Source organism: Salmo salar, chromosome 12 (assembly GCF_965601325.2).
Source record: "Salmo salar chromosome 12, fSalSal1, whole genome shotgun sequence".
NCBI classification, from domain to species: domain Eukaryota; kingdom Metazoa; phylum Chordata; class Actinopteri; order Salmoniformes; family Salmonidae; genus Salmo; species Salmo salar.
In genome coordinates this window covers 5,714,185-5,739,869 of record NC_138302.1, presented here as the reverse complement: position 1 = coordinate 5,739,869, position 25,685 = coordinate 5,714,185, and the positions used below count along the sequence as shown (strand labels likewise).

At 48.9% G+C, this 25,685-nt stretch overlaps 1 protein-coding gene across 1 annotated transcript; it reads left to right on the top strand.

The window, feature by feature from the left end:
• Nucleotides 1-592: 592 nt before the first annotated feature.
• On the top strand, nucleotides 593-25,685 carry LOC106593434 (forkhead box protein K1). The gene is made up of 9 exons (XM_082958488.1): nucleotides 593-1,023; nucleotides 3,451-3,663; nucleotides 17,040-17,217; nucleotides 17,379-17,525; nucleotides 18,569-18,762; nucleotides 19,179-19,357; nucleotides 19,928-20,212; nucleotides 21,966-22,145; nucleotides 22,302-25,685. Exons 1-9 carry the CDS (start codon nucleotides 593-595, stop codon nucleotides 22,523-22,525), a joined length of 2,031 nt encoding a protein of 676 aa, XP_082814614.1. The 3' UTR covers nucleotides 22,526-25,685.

The following is a 25,685-nucleotide window of genomic DNA, read 5'->3' as shown; positions in this document are numbered from 1 at the left end:
CAGTGACCAAACAAGTAATCCGCTCAAATTAAAAACATTTCTCATTCTGGCCCGGAACCAGTGCCATATGTCACGCACGTGTCGTCCGGTTCCTGGAAACGAGCATTAACCCTCTCTCGTCCAAAGCTTCCTTTTCCCGTTTAGAAACAAATAGACAAACAAAAAACTCATTTTGAATCTTAAAAGAATATTGTTAAATATGATTCTAATATGCCAAACATCTTCAATAATACTATATTATTGGTCTAGTCTGGTAATTGTGGTCTTGAACAATGCTACAAATAAATAGGCCTAGTGGGTTATAGGATGAAGGTGTATTTATTAAGCAGCAACAGTGTGATGTTTACAGCTTCTCTTATCGGTGTTATTGGACCGAGGGGTCGAGACAACTTTTCCGAACTAACTCCATTTCCGGATCACACTCCTCATTCACCCCTGGTCTTCGCCGCGGCCAGAATCCATGTTGTTTCTGTCTCTCTCCCACAGCGACAGAGCTAGTGAGCGGCCTGTCCAATAACCCTTCACGTTACTGGGACCTGTGTGTCTGAGAGTGTGTTTGTATTCACCCCCCACCCCACCCCCCGAAAAGAAGATGGCAGACTTTCGGGACGACACCGGAGCTCGAGCCCTACTGGCCTTGCAATCTGCCCCGTGCAGCCCTGTTCGAGTCGGGGTGACCTCACCCGCATACCCTCCCAATTTCACCTTCTCGGGCTCTTCGGTGCTGAGCCGGGGCTGCGCAATGCCTCCTCGCCTCGCGTCCCCTCCTCGGGCCCTGGCCAGGCTCGAAGGCCGGGACTTTGATTTCGTCATGCGGCAGCGGACAGTGACTGTAGGCCGTAACTCGTCGCACGGCTCCGTGGACATAAACATGGGACACTCCAGCTTCATCTCTCGGCGGCACCTCCAGATCACCTTTGAGGAGCCGTGCGGGTTTTCGCTGCGCTGTCTCGGCAAGAACGGGGTATTCGTGGACGGCGTGTTCCAACGGAGAGGCGCGCCACCCCTGCAACTGCCCCGAGAGTAAGTTAGCACCATTAGCATGCTAGTTATGTTAAGCTAACTACATAAACAAACACCTGCCACATTCACATCTAGCTGGCTACTGTAAGTTAGCAAGCTAACTTGTCTACTCAATACGTTCGCATTGAAAAATATAGCCACAGTCTCCTAACTTGTTGCCTACATTGGGAAGATACGAGCTAACTAACTGTTAGCTAAAGTGAATCCATTGCAGACGTGAGCAGTCTTATGGAAGGTCTTTAGGAGACTGCACAGTGTAGCTAAACTGAAACATTAGCCACATTAAGAATGAACTTGTGTTAGCTACCTACTCACTGTATCTTAGTGGTTTGACGGACGGTGGTGGCGACATTGCGTCCCGTAAACACAGAATGTAAACAGTCACTCGAGTCAGCATGACGGCTATTTACTGTCCTATCAAATCAAAGTTTATTGGTCGCGTACACAGATTTGCAGGTGCAGCAAAATACGTGTGTTTCTAGCTCCAACAGGGCACTAATACATAGCAAGTAATACAAAAAACCACACATTATCCCCCCCCAAAATATCTATGAAGGGGTTAATATATAAATTAATAATACATGGCCAAAAGTATATGGACACCCCCTCAAATTAGTGGATTCGTTTATTTCAGCCACACCCGTTGCTGACAGGTGTGTAATAATCGAACACACAGCCATGCAATCTCCATAGACAAACATTGCAGTAGAATGACCTTAGTGAAGAGCTTAGTGACTTTCAACTTGGCACCGTCATAGGATACACCCTTTCCAACAAGTCAGTTTGTACAATTTCTGCCCTGCTAGAGCTGCTCCAGTCAACTATAAGTACTGTTATTGGGAAGTGGAAACGTCTAGGAGCTACAACGGCTCAGCCTCGAAGTGGTAGGACACACAATTTTTAAATGTTATTCATTTAATCTTTATTTAAATAGGCAAGTCAATTAAGAAGAAATTCTTATTTACAATGACTGCCAAACCCTAACCTGGACAACTCTGGGCCAATTGTGCACCGCCCTATTGGACTCCCAGTCACAGCCGGTTGTGATACAACCTGGAATCGAACCAGGGTCTGTAGTGACGCCTCCAGCACTGGGATGCAGTGCCTTAGACCACTGCGCCACTCGGGAGCCCAAGCTCACAGGAAGGGACCACTGAAGCGCACAGCGTGTACATTTTTTGTTGTTGTCTGTCCTCCATTGCAACACTCACTACCGAGTTCCAAACTGCCTCTGGAAGCAACGTCACAAGAACTGTTCATCAGGAGCTTCATGAAATGGGTTTCCATGGCCGAGCAGCCGCACACAAGCCTAAGATCACCGTGCCGCAGTGTCAAGCGTCAGCTGATCATACAGATGACAATACTGTTTTGTTTTTGTAATGAGGAATAGGATTCTTAATTCTGATGTCATCTAAAATCATGAAATGAATCGCGTCAATTAGAGATGTATCTCCTCATTTCCAGTCACACACACACATTTTGAAAGGAGAACAGGAATAGCTGCTATTCTTACCCACGTATGTGTGTTTTCAAAAATGAGGTGTGAGGCAGGTACAGCTGCCAACGGAACTATTTGTCTGTCTGTCTGTGTGTGTGCAAAAGTCTGCCTGCCTGTCTCTCTGTCTATATACTAACCTGGTGGCACCAGTACCACCAGGGGAAAATGTTAGTCTGGAGTCCTGTAACCAGGTGTGTTAAAAGGATCCGCCGCTCTTTTTTCTTCAATTATCGCCTAAAATGACATACCCAAATCTAACTGCCTGTAGCCAGGACCTGAAGCAAGGATATGCATTTTCTTGGTACCATTTGAAAGGAAACACTTTGAAGTTTGTGGAAATGTGAAATTAATGTAGGAGAATATAACACATTAGGGTTTTTTTTGGTACCATATTTGAAATGCAAGAGAAAGGCCATTTATCTAACTTAGGACTTTAAGCGCAATTTAGATTTTGGCCACAAGATGGCAGAAGTCCATGTGCACAGTTTTAGACTGATCCAATGAACCATGGCATTTCTGTTGAAGATGTATCAAGACTGCCCAAATGTGCCTAATTGGTTTAATACATTTTCAAGTTCATAACTGTACACTCTCCTCAAACAATAGCATGGTATTCTTTCACTGTAATAGATACTGTAAATTGGACAGTGCAGTTAGATTAACAAGAATTTAAGCTTTCTGCCCATATCAGATGTGTCTGTGTCCTGGGAAATGTTCTTGTTACTTACAACCTCATGCTAATCACATTAGCCTACGTTAGCTCAAACGTCCCGTGGGGGACCCACCGATCCTGTAGAGGTTAACTTATTGCTGGGTTGGAACTAAAGCCTGCAGGAGTAGGAAGTGTTCTAATGAAGAGATGTCTAGTAACTGTAACATAGTGAACTAAACACCTCCATCTGTCTCCTCTCCTCTCCTCCTCCTCCTAGGTGTGTGTTCAGGTTCCCCAGTACAGTGATAAAAATCCAGTTCTCCTCTCTGTTGTCTGGGGAGGAGTTGAGAGAGGAGGAGCAGCGGTCTCCACCGCCCCGCCTCACCCTCCTCCCCCACATCTCCCCCCTCAAGATCAGTATTCCCACAATGCACCATGATGACCTGCGACACCTGGTCAGCCCACTGCCCTCTCCGACAGGGACCCTCAGGTGAGGAGACACACCAACACATGTCTGCTCACACACACACGTTTAGAATCTCTGAATTGGCTTTAGTGGAGGCTCATGCCATGACACCGTAATTTGGGGAATTTCAGATTCTCCCTGATTGTCTAGTTTTATTTTGGTGATTGTTAGTTCTCAAACAACATGATCTTATTTCAATATATAGCTCTATCTTTTCTACGTACTTTATGTCTGGTTTTAGTCGTTTAATTTTACAATGAAAACATTTCTCCGTTCTGAAAAATGATATATATTTATTATTATTTTCTTTACTGTTTGGACATAGGCGCATGAAAACACTCGCCCAATACTATTCGAGTCAGAAAAAAAAACCTGGAAAGAGAGAGGAAGTATTCCAGCATATTCCCTGTGTGTCTGTCTCCCCCTGGTGGTGTGTGTGTTGTCCTGCACCACGTGGGCCCTCTGGTGTCATAGTATGTGTACACAAGCCATATATGGCACGGCAGCCGCTAGTAGGCTCCTGATTGGTCCAACCTTAGGTTTTTTTTCCGCCTGGGCCTGTGTGTTTTTCCTCCTACTCCACTCACTGGTTTCCTTTTCAGAGCTCCCCCTTAGCCCCCCCCCCCCCCCCCCCCCCCCACACACACACACACACCCACACACACACACACACACTCCTCCATACACACACACACCATACACACACCCCTTCCCTCGCTCCTATCACACTGTGGCCTTTTTCAGGCTTGCTACTTTAGCTACTGTAACACCCCCCCCCCCCCCCCACAACAATTAACACATATACACGTACACACACACACACACAACATACACACACTCCCAAAACAACACCATTGGACCTTCACATGGTAATAGGAGCCACTGATCTAGTTGGACAGGTTTATACTGTGTGTTTTATATTCTCCCCTAACCTCCCCCTCTCCTTGGCAGTTCTCATGCTGACACTGTTGGGGGGGAGGGGGGGAGGAGGGGGGAGAGAGACGGAGAAGAGGAGGGATGTGTAGTGAGAGAAGGGGGCGGGGTGTGTGTGTGCTGTCGTTTTGTAGCAAAGATAAGGTTCTGAAAAAAGACATTGATTTATTAAAGAAAATGCATGAGTGAAGAAAAGGTTGAGAGGTTAGCTGTCAGGGGTTACAACCCTGTTAATTACCACTCTCTAGTTCTACAGTTGTGTAGTTTGGAGATTCCACAGTTCTAAACCTATTTACATAGTTCTACAGTTGTGTAGTTTGGAGATTCCACAGTTCTAAACCTATTTACATAGTTCTACAGTTGTGTAGTTTGGAGGTTCCACAGTTCTAAACCTGTTTACATAGTTCTACAGTTTTTCCGTTCCAGTTAGTTCTAAGGTTGTTTGATTGGAGTTTTAACTGTTCTCTAGTTCAGTGTTTCCCATCCAGGGGTACTAGGACCTCTGGTGGTACTTGGCCTATCCACAGGAGGTACTTGAGAAGACTCATGGGACCATGGGCCTAAAATCTCAGGGCAGAGCAAAAATCAGTTGGTGGAACAGTTAAAAGATCTGGAACCACTGCTCTAGTTGTAGAGCTGTACTGCTCCAGTTAGTTCTACGGTTGTTTTGATTATAGTTCCAGTTAGTTCTACGGTTGTTTTGATTATAGCTCTATAGTTCCATTTAGTTCTACCGTTGTTTTGATTATAGCTCTATAGTTCCAGTTAGTTCTACCGTTGTTTTGATTATAGCTCTATAGTTCCAGTTAGTTCTACCGTTGTTTTGATTATAGCTCTATAGTTCCAGTTAGTTCTACCGTTGTTTTGATTATAGCTCTATAGTTCCAGTTAGTTCTACCGTTGTTTTGATTATAGCTCTATAGTTCCAGTTAGTTTTACGGTTGTTTGATTATAGTTCCAGTTAGTTTTAGGGTTGTTTGATTATAGCTCTATAGTTCCAGTTAGTTCTACGGTTGTTTGAATATAGTTCTATAGTTCCAGTTAGTTCTACGGTTGTTTTGATTATAGCTCTATAGCTCCAGTTAGTTCTACCGTTGTTTTGATTATAGCTCTATAGTTCCAGTTAGTTCTACCGTTGTTTTGATTATAGCTCTATAGTTCCAGTTAGTTCTACCGTTGTTTTGATTATAGCTCTATAGTTCCAGTTAGTTCTACCGCTGTTTTGATTATAGCTCTATAGTTCCAGTTAGTTCTACCGTTGTTTTGATTATAGCTCTATAGTTCCAGTTAGTTCTACCGCTGTTTTGATTATAGCTCTATAGTTCCAGTTAGTTCTACCGTTGTTTTGATTATAGCTCTATAGTTCCAGTTAGTTCTACCATTGTTTTGACTATAGCTCTATAGTTCCAGTTAGTTTTACGGTTGTTTGATTATAGTTCCAGTTAGTTTTAGGGTTGTTTGAATATAGTTCTATAGTTCCAGTTAGTTCTACCGTTGTTTTGAATATAGCTCTATAGTTCCAGTTAGTTCTACCGTTGTTTTGATTATAGCTCTATAGTTCCAGTTAGTTCTACAGTTGTTTTGATTATAGCTCTATAGTTCCAGTTAGTTTTACGGTTGTTTGATTATAGTTCCAGTTAGTTTTAGGGTTGTTTGAATATAGTTCTATAGTTCCAGTTAGTTCTACCGTTGTTTTGAATATAGCTCTATAGTTCCAGTTAGTTCTACCGTTGTTTTGAATATAGCTCTATAGTTCCAGTTAGTTCTACCGTTGTTTTGATTATAGCTCTATAGTTCCAGTTAGTTCTACAGTTGTTTTGATTATAGCTCTATAGTTCCAGTTAGTTTTACGGTTGTTTGATTATAGTTCCAGTTAGTTTTAGGGTTGTTTGAATATAGTTCTATAGTTCCAGTTAGTTCTACCGTTGTTTTGAATATAGCTCTATAGTTCCAGTTAGTTCTACCGTTGTTTTGAATATAGCTCTATAGTTCCAGTTAGTTCTACCGTTGTTTTGATTATAGCTCTATAGTTCCAGTTAGTTCTACAGTTGTTTTGATTATAGCTCTATAGTTCCAGTTAGTTCTACGGTTGTTTGATTGGAGTTCTATAGTTGTACAGTTTGATTTGAGTTTTATCTAACTTTTCCTGTCTATTTTCTTTCTCTCTCCTTTCATACGTCTTTCACTCTTCTTCTTCATCTCTCCTTCCTCTTCTTTTGTTTGAACCACCTGCAAACGCACATACACACTACAGCTTCTGAGCCAAAACAAACACACTCTCTCCCCTGGAAACCAGTGTTTACTTTACTGCCCAGAGGAGGGGCCTGTGTGTGTGTGGTCTTGGGATCTTTCCACTGTAAAGTAGGGATATACAGTGCCTTCAGAAAGTATTCAAACCACTTGACCTTTTACACATTTTGTTAACGTTAAAGCCTTATTCTAAATCGGATTAAATCATTTTTTTCCATCAATCTACACACAATACCCCATAATGACAAAGGGAAAACAGGTTTTTAGAAATGCTTGCAAAAAAAAAAAAACATTTACGTAAGTATTCAGACCCTTTCCTCAGTACTTTGTTGAAGCAGCTTTGGCATCGATGACAGCCTCAAGTCTTCTTGGTATGACTCTACAAGCTTGGCACACCTGTATTTGGGGAGTTTCTCTCATTCTTCTCTGCAGATCCTCTCAACCCCTGTCAGGTTGGATGGGGAGCGTCGCTGCACAGCTATTTTCAGGTCTCTCCAGAGATGTTTGATCCGGTTCAAGTCCGGGCTCTGGCTGGGCCACTCACAGTATTTGGTTATAAATGTAATGTTGCAGGGTGGCCAACCATTCTCCAGGAGATTCCAGCTGCTGGGGGTGCAGGCTTTTACTCCAGCCCTGCTCTAACACAATCACGTTGTAAAATATCAGCTGCTCAACAGGAACCTTGATAAGCTGACTGGTGTGTTTGAGCAGGGTTGGACCAAAAGCCTGCACACCCAGTATCTCTCCAGATGGAGGGTTGACGGACCACATGCGTTTTATACAGCAGCCAATCAGAGCAGTGTTTAACTCTGGGGCGGGGTGTTGTTAAGTGCCTTGCTCAAGGCCCCAATGGCAGGAGGTGGTGTATAATACATGAGATCAGACAGCAGCAGGAGATGGTGTATAATACATGGGATCAGACAGCAGCAGGAGATGGTGTCTAATACATGAGATCAGACAGCAGCAGAAGATGGGGTCTAATACATGGGATCAGACAGCAGTAGGAGATGGTGTCTAATATATGAGATCAGACAGCAGCAGGAGGTGGTGTCTAATACATGAGATCAGACAGCAGCAGAAGATGGGGTCTAATACATGAGATCAGACAGCAGCAGAAGATGGGGTCTAATACATGGGATCAGACAGCAGCAGGAGGTGGTGTCTAATACATGGGATCAGACAGCAGTAGGAGATGGTGTCTAATACATGGGATCAGACAGCAGTAGGAGATGGTGTGTAATACATGGGATCAGACAGCAGCAGTAGGAGATGGTGTCTAATACATGTGATCAGACAGCAGTAGGAGATGGTGTATAATACATGGGATCAGACAGCAGCAGGAGATGGTGTCTAATACATGTGATCAGACAGCAGTAGGAGATGGTGTATAATACATGTGATCAGACAGCAGTAGGAGATGGTGTATAATACATGGGATCAGACAGCAGCAGGAGATGGTGTCTAATACATGGGATCAGACAGCAGCAGGAGATGGTGTATAATACATGGGATCAGACAGCAGCAGAAGATGGTGTATAATACATGGGATCAGACAGCAGTAGGAGATGGTGTATAATACATGGGATCAGACAGCAGCAGGAGATGGTGTCTAATACATGGGACCAGACAGCAGCAGCCTTCCATTGTCAACACCAGTGATAATAATGCAGGTTATTTAGTGAAGTGGTTCCTTGCATCATACAACACCATTTACAGGCTCCTTTTTGGCCCATGCTGTTACATACCTCTTTTTGGGGGGAAGTAAAAAAGTGATGTGTAAAAAATAAAGTCCTACTGTCTGAAGGAGAGGTGGATAACAAGTTAATTTCAAGCTCAGTGTTATAGTGGTGGTGGTGTCACCATGTGGTGGTAGTATAGTGGTGGTATTGGCACGGTGTGGGGTTATTGGCACGGTGTAGTGGGGGCGGGTAGTCTAGTGGTGTTATTGGCACTGGGGTAGTCTAGTGGTGGGTAGTCTAGTGGGGCGGGTAGTCTAGTGGTGGGTAGTCTAGTGGTGTTATTGGCACTGGGGTAGTCTAGTGGGGCGGGGTAGTCTAGTGGGGCGGGGTAGTCTAGTGGGGCGGGGTAGTCTAGTGGGGCGGGGTAGTCTAGTGGTGTTATTGGTACTGGGGTAGTCTAGTGGGGGCGGGTAGTCTAGTGGGGGCGGGTAGTCTAGTGGGGGCGGGTAGTCTAGTGGGGCCGGTAGTCTAGTGGTGTTATTGGCACTGGGGTAGTCTAGTGGGGCGGGTAGTCTGGTGGGGCGGGTAGTCTAGTGGTGTTATTGGTACTGGGGTAGTCTAGTGGGGGCGGGTAGTCTGGTGGGGCGGGTAGTCTAGTGGTGTTATTGGTACTGGGGTAGTCTAGTGGGGCCGGGTAGTCTAGTGGGGCCGGGTAGTCTAGTGGGGCCGGGTAGTCTAGTGGGGCCGGGTAGTCTAGTGGGGCCGGGTAGTCTAGTGGTGTTATTGGCACTGGGGTAGTCTAGTGGGGCGGGTAGTCTAGTGGGGCGGGTAGTCTAGGGGGGTAGTCTAGTGGTGTTATTGGTACTGGGGTAGTCTAGTGGGGCCGGGTAGTCTAGTGGGGCGGGTAGTCTAGTGGGGCGGGTAGTCTAGTGGTGTTATTGGTACTGGGGTAGTCTAGTGGGGCGGGTAGTCTAGTGGGGCGGGTAGTCTAGTGGTGGGTAGTCTAGTGGTGTTATTGGTACTGGGGTAGTCTAGTGGGGCGGGTAGTCTAGTGGGGCGGGTAGTCTAGTGGGGCGGGTAGTCTAGTGGTGTTATTGACACTGGGGTAGTCTAGTGGGGCGGGGTAGTCTAGTGGGGCGGGTAGTCTAGTGGGGCGGGTAGTCTAGTGGGGCGGGTAGTCTAGTGGTGTTATTGGTACTGGGGTAGTCTAGTGGGGCGGGTAGTCTAGTGGGGCGGGTAGTCTAGTGGGGCGGGTAGTCTAGGCGGGTAGTCTAGTGGTGTTATTGGCACAGTGTGGGGTTATTTTAGTGGCGATAGTATGGTGGTGTTTTCATATTGTGGGGTTATGGTGACACCCAGAGGCCTCTTTCAGTATTACATATCACCAAGGTCCAAATAAATGAATCGGTAACACAGTGTAGGGCAGCGTACAGTAAATCTGCACAGTTCTTCCAGTACATGTGTTTTGTAAAATGTTCAGTGTAAAATGTTCAATGTAAAATGGTTAAAAGTAGTCCTAGGATTGTAATGGTTTGTTTAACTTTGAACTTTGAACTGGTGGTGGTATTGGCACGGTGTGGGGTTATTGGCACGGTGTAGGGGTTATTGGCACTGGGGTAGTCTAGTGGTGGGTAGTCTAGTGGGGCCGGGGTAGTCTAGTGGTGGGTAGTCTAGTGGGGCGGGTAGTCTAGTGGTGGGTAGTCTAGTGGTGTCATTGGTACTGGGGTAGTCTAGTGGGGGCGGGTAGTCTAGTGGGGGCGGGTAGTCTAGTGGGGGCGGGTAGTCTAGTGGGGGCGGGTAGTCTAGTGGTGTTATTGGCACTGGGGTAGTCTAGTGGTGGGTAGTCTAGTGGTGGGTAGTCTAGTGGGGCGGGTAGTCTAGTGGTGGGTAGTCTAGTGGTGTTATTGGCACTGCGGGTAGTCTCGTGGGGCGGGTAGTCTCGTGGGGCGGGTAGTCTCGTGGGGGCGGGGTAGTCTAGTGGGGCGGGGTAGTCTAGTGGTGGGTAGTCTAGTGGTGTTATTGGCACTGGGGTAGTCTAGTGGGGGCGGGGGTAGTCTAGTGGGGCGGGGGTAGTCGTAGTGGGGGCGGGGTAGTGGTAGTGGGGGCGGGGGTAGTCTAGTGGGGGCGGGTAGTCTAGTGGTGTTATTGGCACTGGGGTAGTCTAGTGGTGGGTAGTCTAGTGGTGGGTAGTCTAGTGGGGCGGGTAGTCTAGTGGTGGGTAATCTAGTGGTGTTATTGGCACTGGGGTAGTCTAGTGGGGCGGGTAGTCTAGTGGGGCGGGTAGTATAGTGGTGGGTAGTCTAGTGGTGTTATCGGTACTGGGGTAGTCTAGTGGGGGCGGGTAGTCTAGTGGGGGCGGGTAGTCTAGTGGGGGCGGGTAGTCTAGTGGTGTTATTGGCACTGGGGTAGTCTAGTGGGGCGGGTAGTCTAGTGGGGCGGGTAGTCTAGTGGGGCGGGTAGTATAGTGGTGGGTAGTCTAGTGGTGTTATTGGTACTGGGGTAGTCTAGTGGGGACGGGTAGTCTAGTGGGGGCGGGTAGTCTAGTGGGGGCTGGTAGTCTAGTGGGGCCGGGTAGTCTAGTGGTGTTATTGGCACTGGGGTAGTCTAGTGGGGCGGGTAGTCTAGTGGTGTTATTGGCACTGGGGTAGTCTAGTGGGGCGGGTAGTCTAGTGGGGCGGGTAGTCTAGTGGGGCGGGTAGTATAGTGGTGGGTAGTCTAGTGGTGTTATTGGTACTGGGGTAGTCTAGTGGGGACGGGTAGTCTAGTGGGGGCGGGTAGTCTAGTGGGGGCGGGTAGTCTAGTGGGGCCGGGTAGTCTAGTGGTGTTATTGGCACTGGGGTAGTCTAGTGGGGGCGGGTAGTCTAGTGGGGCGGGTAGTCTAGTGGGGCGGGGTAGTCTAGTGGTGTTATTGGTACTGGGGTAGTCTAGTGGGGGCGGGTAGTCTAGTGGGGGCGGGGTAGTCTAGTGGGGGCGGGGTAGTCTAGTGGGGCGGGGTAGTCTAGTGGGGCGGGGTAGTCTAGTGGGGGCGGGTAGTCTAGTGGGGCGGGTAGTCTAGTGGTGTTATTGGCACTGGGGTAGTCTAGTGGTGGGTAGTCTAGTGGGGGCGGGTAGTCTAGTGGTGGGTAGTCTAGTGGTGTTATTGGCACTGGGGTAGTGCTAGTGGGGCGGGGTAGTCTAGTGGTGGGGGTAGTCTAGTGGTGTTATTGGTACTGGGGTAGTCTAGTGGGGCCGGGTAGTCTAGTGGTGGGTAGTCTAGTGGGGCGGGTAGTCTAGTGGGGCGGGTAGTCTAGTGGTGTTATTGGTACTGGGGTAGTCTAGTGGGGCGGGTAGTCTAGTGGGGCGGGTAGTCTAGTGGGTTATGGCACGGTGTGGTGCTAGTGCACGGGTGTTAGTGGGGCGGGGTAGTCTAGTGGGGCGGGGTAGTCTAGTGGGGCGCGGGTAGTCTAGTGGGGGCGGGTAGTCTAGTGGGGCGGGTAGTCTAGTGGTGTTATTGGCACTGGGGTAGTCTAGTGGGGCGGGTAGTCTAGTGGGGCGGGTAGTCTAGTGGGGCGGGTAGTCTAGTGGTGTTATTGGTACTGGGGTAGTCTAGTGGGGGCGGGTAGTCTAGTGGGGGCGGGTAGTCTAGTGGGGCCGGGTAGTCTAGTGGGGCGGGTAGTCTAGTGGGGCGGGTAGTCTAGTGGTGTTATTGGTACTGGGGTAGTCTAGTGGGGCGGGGTAGTCTAGTGGGGCGGGGTAGTCTAGTGGGGCGGGTAGTCTAGTGGGGCGGGTAGTCTAGTGGTGGGTAGTCTAGTGGTGTTATTGACACTGGGGTAGTCTAGTGGGGCGGGGTAGTCTAGTGGGGGCGGGGTAGTCTAGTGGGGCGGGTAGTCTAGTGGGGCGGGGTAGTCTAGTGGGGCGGGTAGTCTAGTGGGGCGGGTAGTCTAGTGGGGCGGGTAGTCTAGTGGTGTTATTGGCACTGGGGTAGTCTAGTGGGGCGGGGTAGTCTAGTGGGGCGGGTAGTCTAGTGGGGCGGGTAGTCTAGTGGTGTTATTGGTACTGGGGTAGTCTAGTGGGGCGGGTAGTCTAGTGGGGCGGGTAGTCTAGTGGTGTTATTGGTACTGGGGTAGTCTAGTGGGGGCGGGTAATCGAGTGGGGCCGGGTAGTCTAGTGGGGCCGGGTAGTCTAGTGGGGCGGGTAGTCTAGTGGGGCGGGTAGTCTAGTGGTGTTATTGGTACTGGGGTAGTCTAGTGGGGGCGGGAAGTCTAGTGGGGCGGGTTGTCTAGTGGTGTTATTGGCACGGTGTGGTGTTATTGACACGGGTAGTATAGTGGGGCGGGGTAGTCTAGTGGGGCGGGTAGTCTAGTGGGGCGGGTAGTCTAGTGGTGGGTAGTCTAGTGGTGTTTTTGGTACTGGGGTAGTCTAGTGGGGCGGGTAGTCTAGTGGGGCGGGGTAGTCTAGTGGGGCGGGTAGTCTAGTGGTGTTATTGGTACTGGGGTAGTCTAGTGGGGCGGGTAGTCTAGTGGGGCGGGTAGTCTAGTGGGGCGGGTAGTCTAGTGGTGTTATTGACACTGGGGTAGTCTAGTGGGCGGGGGCGGGGGCGGGTAGTCTAGTGGGGCCGGGTAGTCTAGTGGGGGCGGGTAGTCTAGTGGGGCGGGTAGTCTAGTGGTGTTATTGGTACTGGGGTAGTCTAGTGGGGCGGGTAGTCTAGTGGGGCGGGTAGTCTAGTGGGGCGAATAGTCTAGTGGTGTTATTGGCACAGTGTGGGGTTATTTTAGTGGCGATAGTATGGTTGTGTTTTCATATTGTGGGGTTATGGTGACACCCAGAGGCCTCTTTCAGTATTACATATCACCAAGGTCCAAATAAATGAATCGGTAACACAGTGTAGGGCAGCGTACAGTAAATCTGCACAGTTCTTCCAGTACATGTGTTTTGTAAAATGTTCAGTGTAAAATGTTCAATGTAAAATGGTTAAAAGTAGTCCTAGGATTGTAATGGTTTGTTTAACTTTGAACTTTGAACTGGTGGTGGTATTGGCACGGTGTGGGGTTATTGGCACTGTGTAGGGGTTATTGGCACTGGGGTAGTCTAGTGGTGGGTAGTCTAGTGGGGCCGGGGTAGTCTAGTGGTGGGTAGTCTAGTTGGGCGGGTAGTCTAGTGGTGGGTAGTCTAGTGGTGTCATTGGAACTGGGGTAGTCTAGTGGGGGCGGGTAGTCTAGTGGGGGCGGGTAGTCTAGTGGTGTCTATTGGCACTGGGGTAGTCTAGTGGTGGGTAGTCTAGTGGTGGGTAGTCTAGTGGGGCGGGTAGTCTAGTGGTGGGTAGTCTAGTGGTGTTATTGGCACTGGGGTAGTCTAGTGGGACGGGTAGTCTAGTGGGGCGGGTAGTCTAGTGGGGCGGGTAGTCTAGTGGGGCGGGTAGTATAGTGGTGGGTAGTCTAGTGGTGTTATTGGCACTGGGGTAGTCTCGTGGGGCGGGTAGTCTCGTGGGGCGGGTAGTCTAGTGGTGGGTAGTCTAGTGGTGGGTAGTCTAGTGGGGCAGGTAGTCTAGTGGTGGGTAGTCTAGTGGTGTTATTGGCACTGGGGTAGTCTAGTGGGGCGGGTAGTCTAGTGGGGCGGGTAGTCTAGTGGGGCGGGTAGTATAGTGGTGGGTAGTCTAGTGGTGTTATTGGTACTGGGGTAGTCTAGTGGGGCGGGTAGTCTAGTGGGGGCGGGTAGTCTAGTGGGGCGGGTAGTCTAGTGGGGCGGGGTAGTCTAGTGGGGCGGTTAGTCTAGTGGGGCGGGTAGTCTAGTGGGGCGGGTAGTCTAGTGGTGTTATTGGTACTGGGGTAGTCTAGTGGGGCGGGTAGTCTAGTGGGGCGGGGTAGTCTAGTGGGGCGGTTAGTCTAGTGGGGCGGGTAGTCTAGTGGTGTTTGGCACGGTGTGGTGTTATTGACACTGGGGTAGTCTAGTGGGGCGGGGTAGTCTAGTGGGGCGGGTAGTCTAGTGGGGCGGGTAGTCTAGTGGGGCGGGTAGTCTAGTGGTGTTATTGGTACTGGGGTAGTCTAGTGGGGCGGGTAGTCTAGTGGGGCGGGTAGTCTAGTGGGGCGGGTAGTCTAGTGGTGTTATTGGTACTGGGGTAGTCTAGTGGGGCGGGTAGTCTAGTGGTGTTATTGGTACTGGGGTAGTCTAGTGGGGCGGGTAGTCTAGTGGGGCGGGTAGTCTAGTGGGGCGGGTAGTCTAGTGGTGTTATTGGCACAGTGTGGGGTTATTTTAGTGGCGATAGTATGGTTGTGTTTTCATATTGTGGGGTTATGGTGACACCCAGAGGCCTCTTTCAGTATTACATATCACCAAGGTCCAAATAAATGAATCGGTAACACAGTGTAGGGCAGCGTACAGTAAATCTGCACAGTTCTTCCAGTACATGTGTTTTGTAAAATGTTCAGTGTAAAATGTTCAATTTAAAATGGTTAAAAGTAGTCCTAGGATTGTAATGGTTTGTTTAACTTTGAACTTTGAACTGGTGGTGGTATTGGCACGGTGTGGGGTTATTGGCACTGTGTAGGGGTTATTGGCACTGGGGTAGTCTAGTGGTGGGTAGTCTAGTTGGGCGGGTAGTCTAGTGGTGGGTAGTCTAGTGGTGTCATTGGAACTGGGGTAGTCTAGTGGGGGCGGGTAGTCTAGTGGGGGCGGGTAGTCTAGTGGTGTTATTGGCACTGGGGTAGTCTAGTGGTGGGTAGTCTAGTGGTGGGTAGTCTAGTGGGGCGGGTAGTCTAGTGGTGGGTAGTCTAGTGGTGTTATTGGCACTGGGGTAGTCTCGTGGGGCGGGTAGTCTCGTGGGGCGGGTAGTCTAGTGGTGGGTAGTCTAGTGGTGGGTAGTCTAGTGGGGCGGGTAGTCTAGTGGTGGGTAGTCTAGTGGTGTTATTGGCACTGGGGTAGTCTAGTGGGACGGGTAGTCTAGTGGGGCGGGTAGTCTAGTGGGGCGGGTAGTCTAGTGGGGCGGGTAGTATAGTGGTGGGTAGTCTAGTGGTGTTATTGGTACTGGGGTAGTCTAGTGGGGGCGGGTAGTCTAGTGGGGTCGGGTAGTCTAGTGGGGGCGGGTAGTCTAGTGGGGCCGGGTAGTCTAGTGGTGTTATTGGCACTGGGGTAGTCTAGTGGGGCGGGTAGTCTAGTGGGGCGGGTAGTCTAGTGGTGTTATTGGTACTGGGGTAGTCTAGTGGGGGTGGGTAGTCTAGTGGGGGTGGGTAGTCTAGTGGGGCGGGGTAGTCTAGTGGGGCGGGGTAGTCTAGTGGTGTTATTGGCACTGGGGTAGTCTAGTGGGGCGGGTAGTCTAGTGGGGCGGGTAGTCTAGTGGGGCGGGGTAGTCTAGTGGGGCGGGTAGTCTAGTGGGGCGGGTAGTCTGGTGTTATTGGCACGGTGTGGTGTTATTGACACTGGGGTAGTCTAGTGGGGCGGGGTAGTCTAGTGGGGCGGGGTAGTCTAGTGGGGCGGGGTAGTCTAGTGGGGCGGGTAGTCTAGTGGTGTTATTGGTACTGGGGTAGTCTAGTGGTGGGTAGTCTAGTGGTGGGTAGTCTAGTGGGGCGGGTAGTCTAGTGGTGGGTAGTCTAGTGGTGTTATTGGCACTGGGGTAGTCTAGTGGGGCGGGTAGTCTAGTGGGGCGGGTAGTCTAGTGGTGTTATTGGTACTGGGGTAGTCTAGTGGGGCGGGTAGTCTAGTGGGTGGGTATCCTAGTGGGGCGGGGTAGTCTAGTGGGGCGGGTAGTCTAGTGGGGCGGGTAGTCTAGTGGTGTTATTGGCACGGTGTGGTGTTATTGACACTGGGGTAGTCTAGTGGGGCGGGGTAGTCTAGTGGGGCGGGGTAGTCTAGTGGGGCGGGGCGGGGTAGTCTAGTGTGGCGGGGTAGTCTAGTGTGGCGGGGTAGTCTGGGGTAGTCTAGTGGGGCGGGTAGTCTAGTGGTGTTATTGGTACTGGGGTAGTCTAGTGGGGCGGGGTAGTCTAGTGGGGCGGGGTAGTCTAGTGGGGCGGGGTAGTCTAGTGGGGCGGGTAGTCTAGTGGGCGGGTAGTCTCGTGGTGTTATTGGTACTGGGGTAGTCTAGTGGGGCGGGTAGTCTAGTGGGGCGGGTAGTCTAGTGGGGCGGGTAGTCTAGTGGGGCGGGTAGTCTAGTGGGGCGGGTAGTCTAGTGGGGCGGGTAGTCTAGTGGTGTTATTGGCACAGTGTGGGGTTATTTTAGTGGCGATAGTATGGTGGTGTTTTCATATTGTGGGGTTATGGTGACACCCAGAGGCCTCTTTCAGTATTACATATCACCAAGGTCCAAATAAATGAATCGGTATCACAGTGTAGGGCTGTGTACAGTAAATCTGCACAGTTCTTCCAGTACATGTGTTTTGTAAAATGTTCAGTGTAAAATGTTCAGTGTAAAATGGTTAAAAGTAGTCCTAGGATTGTAATGGTTTGTTTAACTTTGAACTCAATGGTTTCTGTTTGACATTTTTAAGTAAAAAAAATGATGGGTCTATCCGTTAGGTGGAATTCAATTCTAGATCTTACTCTCTTTCCTCCTCTCATCCTCCTCTCCAGTGTTCCTAACTCGTGCCCGGCCAGTCCGAGGGGTGCGGGGTCATCAGGTTATCGCTACGGACGCAACGTGACCTCTGACCTCCAGCTGGCTGCGGAGTTCGCTGCCAAGGCTGTCTCCGAGCAACAGAGGGGCATTGCCGAGCAACATGGAGAGTCCGGCGGAGGAGACAGCCCCAAGGTATACCTCACTCTGTGTGTGTGTGTGTGTGTGTGTGTGTGTGTGTGTGTGTGTGTGTGTGGTGTGTGTGTGTGTGTGTGTGTGTGTGTGTGTGTGTGTGTGTGTGTGTGTGTGTGTGTGTGTGTGTGTCTATATTAACCCCTCTCTCCTGTCTTATCCAGGATGAATCTAAGCCTCCCTACTCGTACGCCCAGTTGATAGTCCAGGCCATCTCTTCAGCACCAGACAGACAGCTGACCCTGTCTGGAATCTACACACACATCACCAAACACTATCCCTACTATCGCACTGCTGACAAGGGCTGGCAGGTAACTAGACACATCACCTACCCCTACTACCAGGTAACTAGACACATCACCTACCCCCACTACCGGGTAACTAGACACATCACCTACCCCTACTACCAGGTAACTAGACACATCACCTACCCCCACTACCGGGTAACTAGACACATCACCTACCCCTACTACCAGGTAACTAGACACATCACCTACCACTACTACCAGGTAACTAGACACATCACCTACCCCCACTACCAGGTAACTAGACACATCACCTACCCCTACTACCAGGTAACTAGACACATCACCTACCCCCACTACCGGGTAACTAGACACATCACCTACCCCTACTACCGGGTAACTAGACACATCACCTACCCCTACTACCGGGTAACTAGACACATCACCTACCCCTACTACCGGGTAACTAGACACATCACCTACCCCTACTACCGGGTAACTAGACACATCACCTACCACTACTACCGGGTAACTAGACACATCACCTACCCCTACTACCGGGTAACTAGACACATCACCTACCACTACTACCAGGTAACTAGACACATCACCTACCCCCACTACCGGCTAACTAGACACATCACCTACCCCCACTACCGGGTAACTAGACACATCACCTACCCCTACTACCGGGTAACTAGACACATCACCTACCCCCACTACCGGGTAACTAGACACATCACCTACCCCCACTACCGGGTAACTAGACACATCACCTACCCCCACTACCGGGTAACTAGACACATCACCTACCCCCACTACCGGGTAACTAGACACATCACCTACCCCCACTACCGGGTAACTAGACACATCACCTACCCCCACTACCGGGTAACTAGACACATCACCTACCCCCACTACCGGGTAACTAGACACATCACCTACCCCCACTACCGGGTAACTAGACACATCACCTACCCCCACTACCGGGTAACTAGACACATCACCTACCCCCACTACCGGGTAACTAGACACATCACCTACCCCCACTACCGGGTAACTAGACACATCACCTACCCCCAACTATCCCCCCTTTCCTCTGTTCCCAGAACTCGATCCGCCACAACCTTTCTCTGAACCGTTACTTCCTGAAGGTGGCTCGTAGCCAGGAGGAGCCTGGGAAAGGTAGTTTCTGGCGTGTGGACTCGGCCTCAGAGGGCAAGCTGGTGGAACAAGCCTTCAGGAAGAGACGGCAGAGGGGCGTGGCCTGCTTCCGCACGCCGTTCGGACCGCTCTCATCCAGGTACGACCCCTGACATCAGACCCCTCACCTTTAGCTAATCAAGGTCGTGAAGAGGAAATGGTTAGTAGAACCAGGTGTGTTAGTGCAGGGTTGTTGTAAAAGCCTGCTTATACAGTAGCCTCTCTTCAGACCCTCCTCCTTGATGTAGTGACTTGTAAACCCTCAGTTAAACAGTTATAATCTGTCTGTTTCTGTTTAACTCTCTCTCTCTCGCTCTCGCTCTCGTTTGATTGGATAGAACAAAGTAAGTCTATCTAGCTCGCAATAAGGTGTGTCTCAAACAATCCTGGAGTGCGTGTTTGCTCTTCGCTCTCACCTTTTGAAAAGTCTCAGTCTGAGAGGAGTGTGTTTTACTGGGAGGGCGGTGTGTTTACAGTGTGTTAATGCCCTAACCATCTCCCCCTCCCCCCCTCTAGGAGTGCCCCAGCCTCCCCCACCCACCAGGGTCTCCTCTCCCCTCCCTCCAGTGGTCTTCAGACCCCAGAGTGTCTCTCTAGAGAGGGGTCTCCTCTGTCTCACGACCACCCTCACCATCACGACCTGGCTCACAAACTGGCCTCCGTACCAGAGTACAGATATACACAGAGCGCCCCAGGTAGGAACACATCTACACCATAAACTATCCTCCTCACCAGATACAGAGCTCCCCAGGTAGGAACACATCTACACCATAAACTATCCTCCTCACCAGATACAGAGCTCCCCAGGTAGGAACACATCTACACCATAAACTATCCTCCTCACCAGATACAGAGCTCCCCAGGTAGGAACACATCTACACCATAAACTATCCTCCTCACCAGATACAGAGCTCCCCAGGTAGGAACACATCTACACCATAAACTATCCTCCTCACCAGATACAGAGCTCCCCAGGTAGGAACACATCTACACCATAAACTATCCTCCTCACCAGATACAGAGCTCCCCAGGTAGGAACACATCTACACCATAAACTATCCTCCTCACCAGATACAGAGCTCCCCAGGTAGGAACACATCTACACCATAAACTATCATCCTCACCAGATACAGAGCTCCCCAGGTAGGAACACATCTACACCATAAACTATCCTCCTCACCAGATACAGAGCTCCCCAGGTAGGAACACATGTACAGATGCTCAGACAACTAAAGACCGTGTTTGTGTTCTCACACCCCCCCCAGGTTCTCCAGTACATGGCCAGCCTGTGATCATGGCCGCCCCGCCCCACCCCCTGCCCTCAGGGATGGGTAAACCCCTAACCTTGTTCTCAGGCCCCGGAGTCGCTGGGGGACAGACCCTCCACATGCTGCAGAGCCCCCCCAACACCCTCACCATGCTCCGTCTGGTCACCACGGCTACGGCCTCCCACCCCCCAAACGGGTACATCCTCACCCCCGGCGGGGGGCAGAGTCATGGTAATACCGGCGCTGGCCAGCAGGGAGCAGAGGGCACCAGCGAGCAGAGAGGTACGGCTAGATTGTGACCCAATTCCAAATGGACCCCTAGACCCTTCAATCTGAGAGGATTTGACCGGTGCTGGTAATATGGCAATAGTTCTACCTTGCCCTCTGATAGGCTAGGTAGAAATTTAAACCATATTGCTTACACCAATCAAATCCTTTGAAATCTCCACAAGTGTATTTTGCTGAAGGTCAAGGGTTCCTTATGTGTCTGATGCATAAAGTGACATAACCGGTGCCTTTGGGAAGTATTCAGACCCCTTGACTTTTTCCACATTTTATTATGTTACAGCCTTATTCTAAAATGGATTAAAAAAATACTCTGTCTTCACACAATACCCCATAATGACATCACAATACCCCATAATGACATCGCAATACCCCATAATGACATCACAATACCCCATAATGACATCACAATACCCATAATGAGAAAGCGAAAACCGTTTTTAGCATTTGTGCAAATGTGAATATATATGGTCTGAGTACTTTCACTGTATGTCCTACATATTTCTCCCCCAGACATGAGAGATATATATTTACATTGTCTTGTACTTTCTTTTCTTTTTTCACATTTTGTTTTCCAGCTGCTGTTTGTTTTTATGAGGTCAATATGGTCGGTACTGGATTATTTTATACACCTATTTATGTCCCCTTTATTTTGGTGGCAAGGAAAAAGTCAATTTTGATTTTATTCAAAATCGGGCTTTTCGTTGCCACCAAAATAAAAGGGGACGTAAATAGGTGTATAAAATAATCCAGTACCTACTTTTTCCTATTTATATATGCAACAATTTCAAAGATTTTACTGAGTTACAGTTCATATAAGGAAATTAGTCATTTGAAATAAAATCCTGGATTTCACATGACTGGGAATACAGATATGCATCTGTTGGTCACAGATACCAGACATTTTTTTTAAGGTAAGTATGCAGGCCATGGAAGAACTGGGACATTTTCATCTTCCAGGAATTGTGTATAGATCCTTGTAACATGGGGCCGTACATTATCATGCTGAAACAACATGAGGTGATGGCTTCTCCAGCATACCAGTGGCCATTGAAGGTCAGCATTTGCCCACTGAAGTCGGTTACGACGCCTAACTGCACTCAGGTCAAGACCCTGGTGTGGACGACGACCACGCAGATGAGCTTCTCTGAGACCGTTTCGGACAGTTTGTGCAGAAATTCTTTGGCTGTGCAAACCTACAGTTCCATCAGCTGTCCGGGTGGCTGGTCTCAGACGATCCCGCAGGTGAAGAGGTCCTGGGCTGGCGTGGTTACACGTGGCCTGTAGTTGTGAGGCTGGCTTCCTCACATTGGAGGTGGCTTATGATAGAGAAATTAACATTCAATTCTCTGGCAACAGCTCTGGCGGACATTCCTGCCGTCAGCATGCCAATTGCATGCACCCTCAACTTGACTTCTGTGGCATTGTGATGTAACAAAACAGCACATTTTAGTGTCCTTTTATTGTCCCCAGCACAAGGTGCACCTGTGTAATGATCATGCTGTTTAATCAGCTTCTTGATATGCCACACCTGTCAGGTGGATGGATTATCTTGACAAAGGAGAAATGCTCACTAACAGCGACGAAAACAAATTTGTGCACAACATTTTATAGCTTTTTTTGTACGTATGAAACATTTCTGGAATCTTCTTTATTTCAGCTTCATGAAACGTGGGACCAACACTTTACATGTTGCTTTATATTGGTGTTCAGTGTATATTAATATATATGTGTTATATTTGTCCCCCAGATGCGCAGCAGCAGAATAGGGAGCGAGTGATCCAGTCGTTGGAGGGAGCTCAGCAGGGGGGTCAGGGGTCAGAGGGGCATGGCCTATCTCTGGGGCTGCACCAACTTCCTGTCCGCCCTGTCACTCAGAACGGCAAACACACTGCCGTCGCCACGGCTACCAGCGTTGCCAACCCTTACGGTACGGCTACCTTAGCAACCAGTGTTATTGTTTTTGTTGACATGGTTGATATGTTAATATCATTGATGTATGGTAAGTTATGTTTCATTATGGTGATGTATTGACTCTGTCCTTCCTTTCTCCTCTTCCTCCCCTTCCTCCCACCCCCACCCCCAGCTCTGACCAGTCCTCTCCAGATCCTGGCAGCCCAGGCCTCCAGCTCCCCCCCAGCCCTGGTGAGCAGACAGCCCAGCGCGGGGCCTGATGTTGGGCCGGAGGTGCCAGGCGACCCCCAGGCTAAGAGGCCTAAGATGGAGGAGGACGGGGCGGCTCCTCCCATTCAGCAGCAGCAGCCAGTCATCGTGGCCATGAGTTCTCAGCCACACGACAACAGGAAGTAGAACTGCTGAACTCTAACCCCTGACCTGGTGTCTAGAGGAGGAGCCTCTCTGGGTGAACCATCTCACCAGTCTGACCCCTGGGTCCCAGTGTCTGCTGGTTCACCCTCTGATCCCTCACCTCTAACCTCCTACTGATAGCTGTCACTGAACTCTCACTGATCAGTCATCCATAATTGGTATTGATTAATAACTGCCAGTGATCAATAAGCCTGTCCCTGACCTTTAACCCCTGACGCCAGATCTCCCTCTGTAGTGCCATTTGAGACGCACGCCCCCAAGGTGTCACCAGGTAGATAAAGGCTTGCATCCCAAATGGCACCCTATTCCCTACATAGTGTACTGCTTTAGACCAGGACCCTATTCCCTACATAGTGTACTGCTTCAGAGCCCTATTCCCTACATAGTGTACTGCTTCAGACCAGAGCCCTATTCCCTACATAGTGTACTGCTTCAGACCAAGGTTTGAGGTAAGGACCAGCAGACACTGTGGCCCAGGAGAGGAGGGGCCCTGCAGAACCTGTTGTGTGTGTGTTCTCCTGCTCTGTAGCGGAGGGAGGAGAGGAGAGGGGCCCTGCAGGACCCGTTGTGTGTGTTCTCCTGCTCTGTAGCGGAGGAGGGAGGAGAGGAGAGGGGCCCTGCAGGATCCAGTGTGTGTTCTCCTGCTCTGTAGCGGAGGAGATGAGAGGGGCCCTGCAGGATCCAGTGTGTGTTCTCCTGCTCTGTAGCGGAGGAGAGGAGGGAGGAGAGGAGAGGGGCCCTGCAGGACCCGGTATGTGTTCTCCTGCTCTGTAGCGGAGGGAGGAGAGGAGGCTAACCTAATTTAGACGGTCTGATTGTGTTTCTTTAATTTCATCATTAGAAGGTGCTGAGTTCTAACCTGGGTCAACTACACACACTGCAAATACTCTGTACTATACTATAATACTCTGTACTATAATACTCTGTACTATACTATAATACTCTGTGCTATAATACTCTGTACTATACTATAATGCTCTGGACCATACTATAATACTCTGTACTACTCTGTAGTATACTATAATGCTATAATACACTGTACTATGCTATAATACTCTACTATAATACTCTGTTGTGCTCTACCGACTGAGCCCCACAGAACACAGCACACCTGATTCAACTAATTATCAAGGCTCTGATTGTGTGAATCAGGTGAGCTATCTCAGAGCTACAACAACATGGTGAAATGGCTCGGGTCCACGAGGAGAGGTTGGAGAACCACTGCTATAGTGTGTGACCCAGCTGTGGGTCCCAGCTGTGTGTGTGTGTGACCCAGCTGTGGGTCCCAGCTGTGTGTGTGTGTGACCCAACTGTGGGTCCCAGGTGTGGATCTCAGCTGTGTGTGTGTGACCCAGGTGTGGATCTCAGCTGTGTGACCCAGGTGTGGATCTCAGCTGTGTGTGTGACCCAGGTGTGGATCTCAGCTGTATGTGTGTGACCCAGGTGTGGATCTCAGCTGTATGTGTGTACAGTAATTTTTTTTAGCATTTTCATGATCATTTTATCCCTTAAAAAGCCTTAAATGTTTCTATTGTTTTTTTGTTGTTTATCTAGGGAGCTTTTACTTTTTGACATTAAAGAATGTTTTTAATGTTAAAGAGGAAGACTTTTATTTTGTAACATTGCAAACTGCTTCAGAACAGGACTTTTATTTTGTAACGTTGCAGACTGCTTCAGAACAGGACTTTTTTATTTTGTAACGTTGCAGAGAGAAGCGCGTTTCAGATCAGGACATGGTGTTTGACTGCAGGGAAGGAGGTAGAACCTTCTGGAAGTCTGCTTCCCTAATGGCATCCTGTTCCCTACATAATGCACTACTTCAGACCTCCAGGAGGTTATAACTTCTACCTCCCTTCCCTGCAGTTACAAACACCATGTCCTGATCTGAAACGCGCTTCTATCTGCAACGTTACAAAATAAAAAGACTGTGATACTCTGTAAACAGGAAGAACCTTTTTGTCAGGGGAATTGAAGGGTGGGACAAACTCAACATAACTACACAGCTACAATTATAACTTAAAAAAATAAAAAATAATAATCTAACTCTCCCTTTCTTTCTCTAACTCTGTCCTGTTTTACTCCTCACCCTCTGTTTCTAACCTTCTCTCTGACTCTTTAGTCTATAGTGTCTGCTGTAGCCTAGTAGTTGTCCCCTTGTCCCTCCCTAGTGTTCTAGTCTCAGCAGTAGAGTGCTGGTCCAGAGGTGGTTCTACTAATGGAATTAGAATGTACTCGATTCTATTCCTCAGCTTTAGCCTGTCTGTTCTAACTAATCAGGACACCATTTTTGTAACACTTCACAATGTTTTTTTTTTTGGTTTTCTCATCTGCTGATCACAAGTCTTTATATAAAATCTATGATTGTTGCACAAAAACCAACATTAAAAAAAAAACTAAAAAAACTGCTAAACGAAAGCTATTTCAAGGTGGGTTGAAACCATGGTGTTTAAAAGGTGGGTTGAAACCATGGTGTTTAAAAGGTGGGTTGAAACCATGGTGTTTAAAAGGTGGGTTGAAACCATGGTGTTTAAAAGGTGGGTTGAGACCATGGTGTTTAAAAGGTGGGTTGAAACCATGGTGTTTAAAAGGTGGGTTGAAACCATGGTGTTTAAAAGGTGGGTTGAAACCATGGTGTTTAAAAGGTGGGTTGAAACCATGGTGTTTAAAAGGTGGGTTGAGACCATGGTGTTTAAAAGGTGGGTTGAAACCATGGTGTTTAAAAGGTGGGTTGAAACCATGGTGTTTAAAAGGTGGGTTGAGACCATGGTGTTTAAAAGGTGGGTTGAGACCATGGTGTTTAAAAGGTGGGTTGAGACCATGGTGTTTAAAAGGTGGGTTGAGCCCATGGTGTTTAAAAGGTGGGTTGAGCCCATGGTGTTTAAAAGGTGGGTTGAGCCCATGGTGTTTAAAAGGTGGGTTGAAACCATGGTGTTTAAAAGGTGGGTTGAGACCATGGTGTTTAAAAGGTGGGTTGAGACCATGGTGTTTAAAAGGTGGGTTGAAACCATGTTATGTTTTTTGCTGAAAGTATTTTGCTATTCTATTAAATCCTACTTTTTGGGGGGGGAGAAGAAAAGTATATGTATTTTAAAATGTTTGATCTGTTTTAAAATTTGTAGCACAAATAAAATTCTCTCATTGA

What these genes read in the sequence shown, in the direction of transcription:
- LOC106593434 (XM_082958488.1), top strand. Translation starts at nt 593, where the DNA reads ATGGCAGACTTTCGGGACGACACCGGAGCTCGAGCCCTACTGGCCTTG. An exon ending in TCTCCGACAGGGACCCTCAG is followed by an intron (nt 3,664 to 17,039) that starts GTGAGGAGACAC and finishes CCTCCTCTCCAG; the next exon opens with TGTTCCTAACTCGTGCCCGG. An exon ending in ATATACACAGAGCGCCCCAG is followed by an intron (nt 19,358 to 19,927) that starts GTAGGAACACAT and finishes CACCCCCCCCAG; the next exon opens with GTTCTCCAGTACATGGCCAG.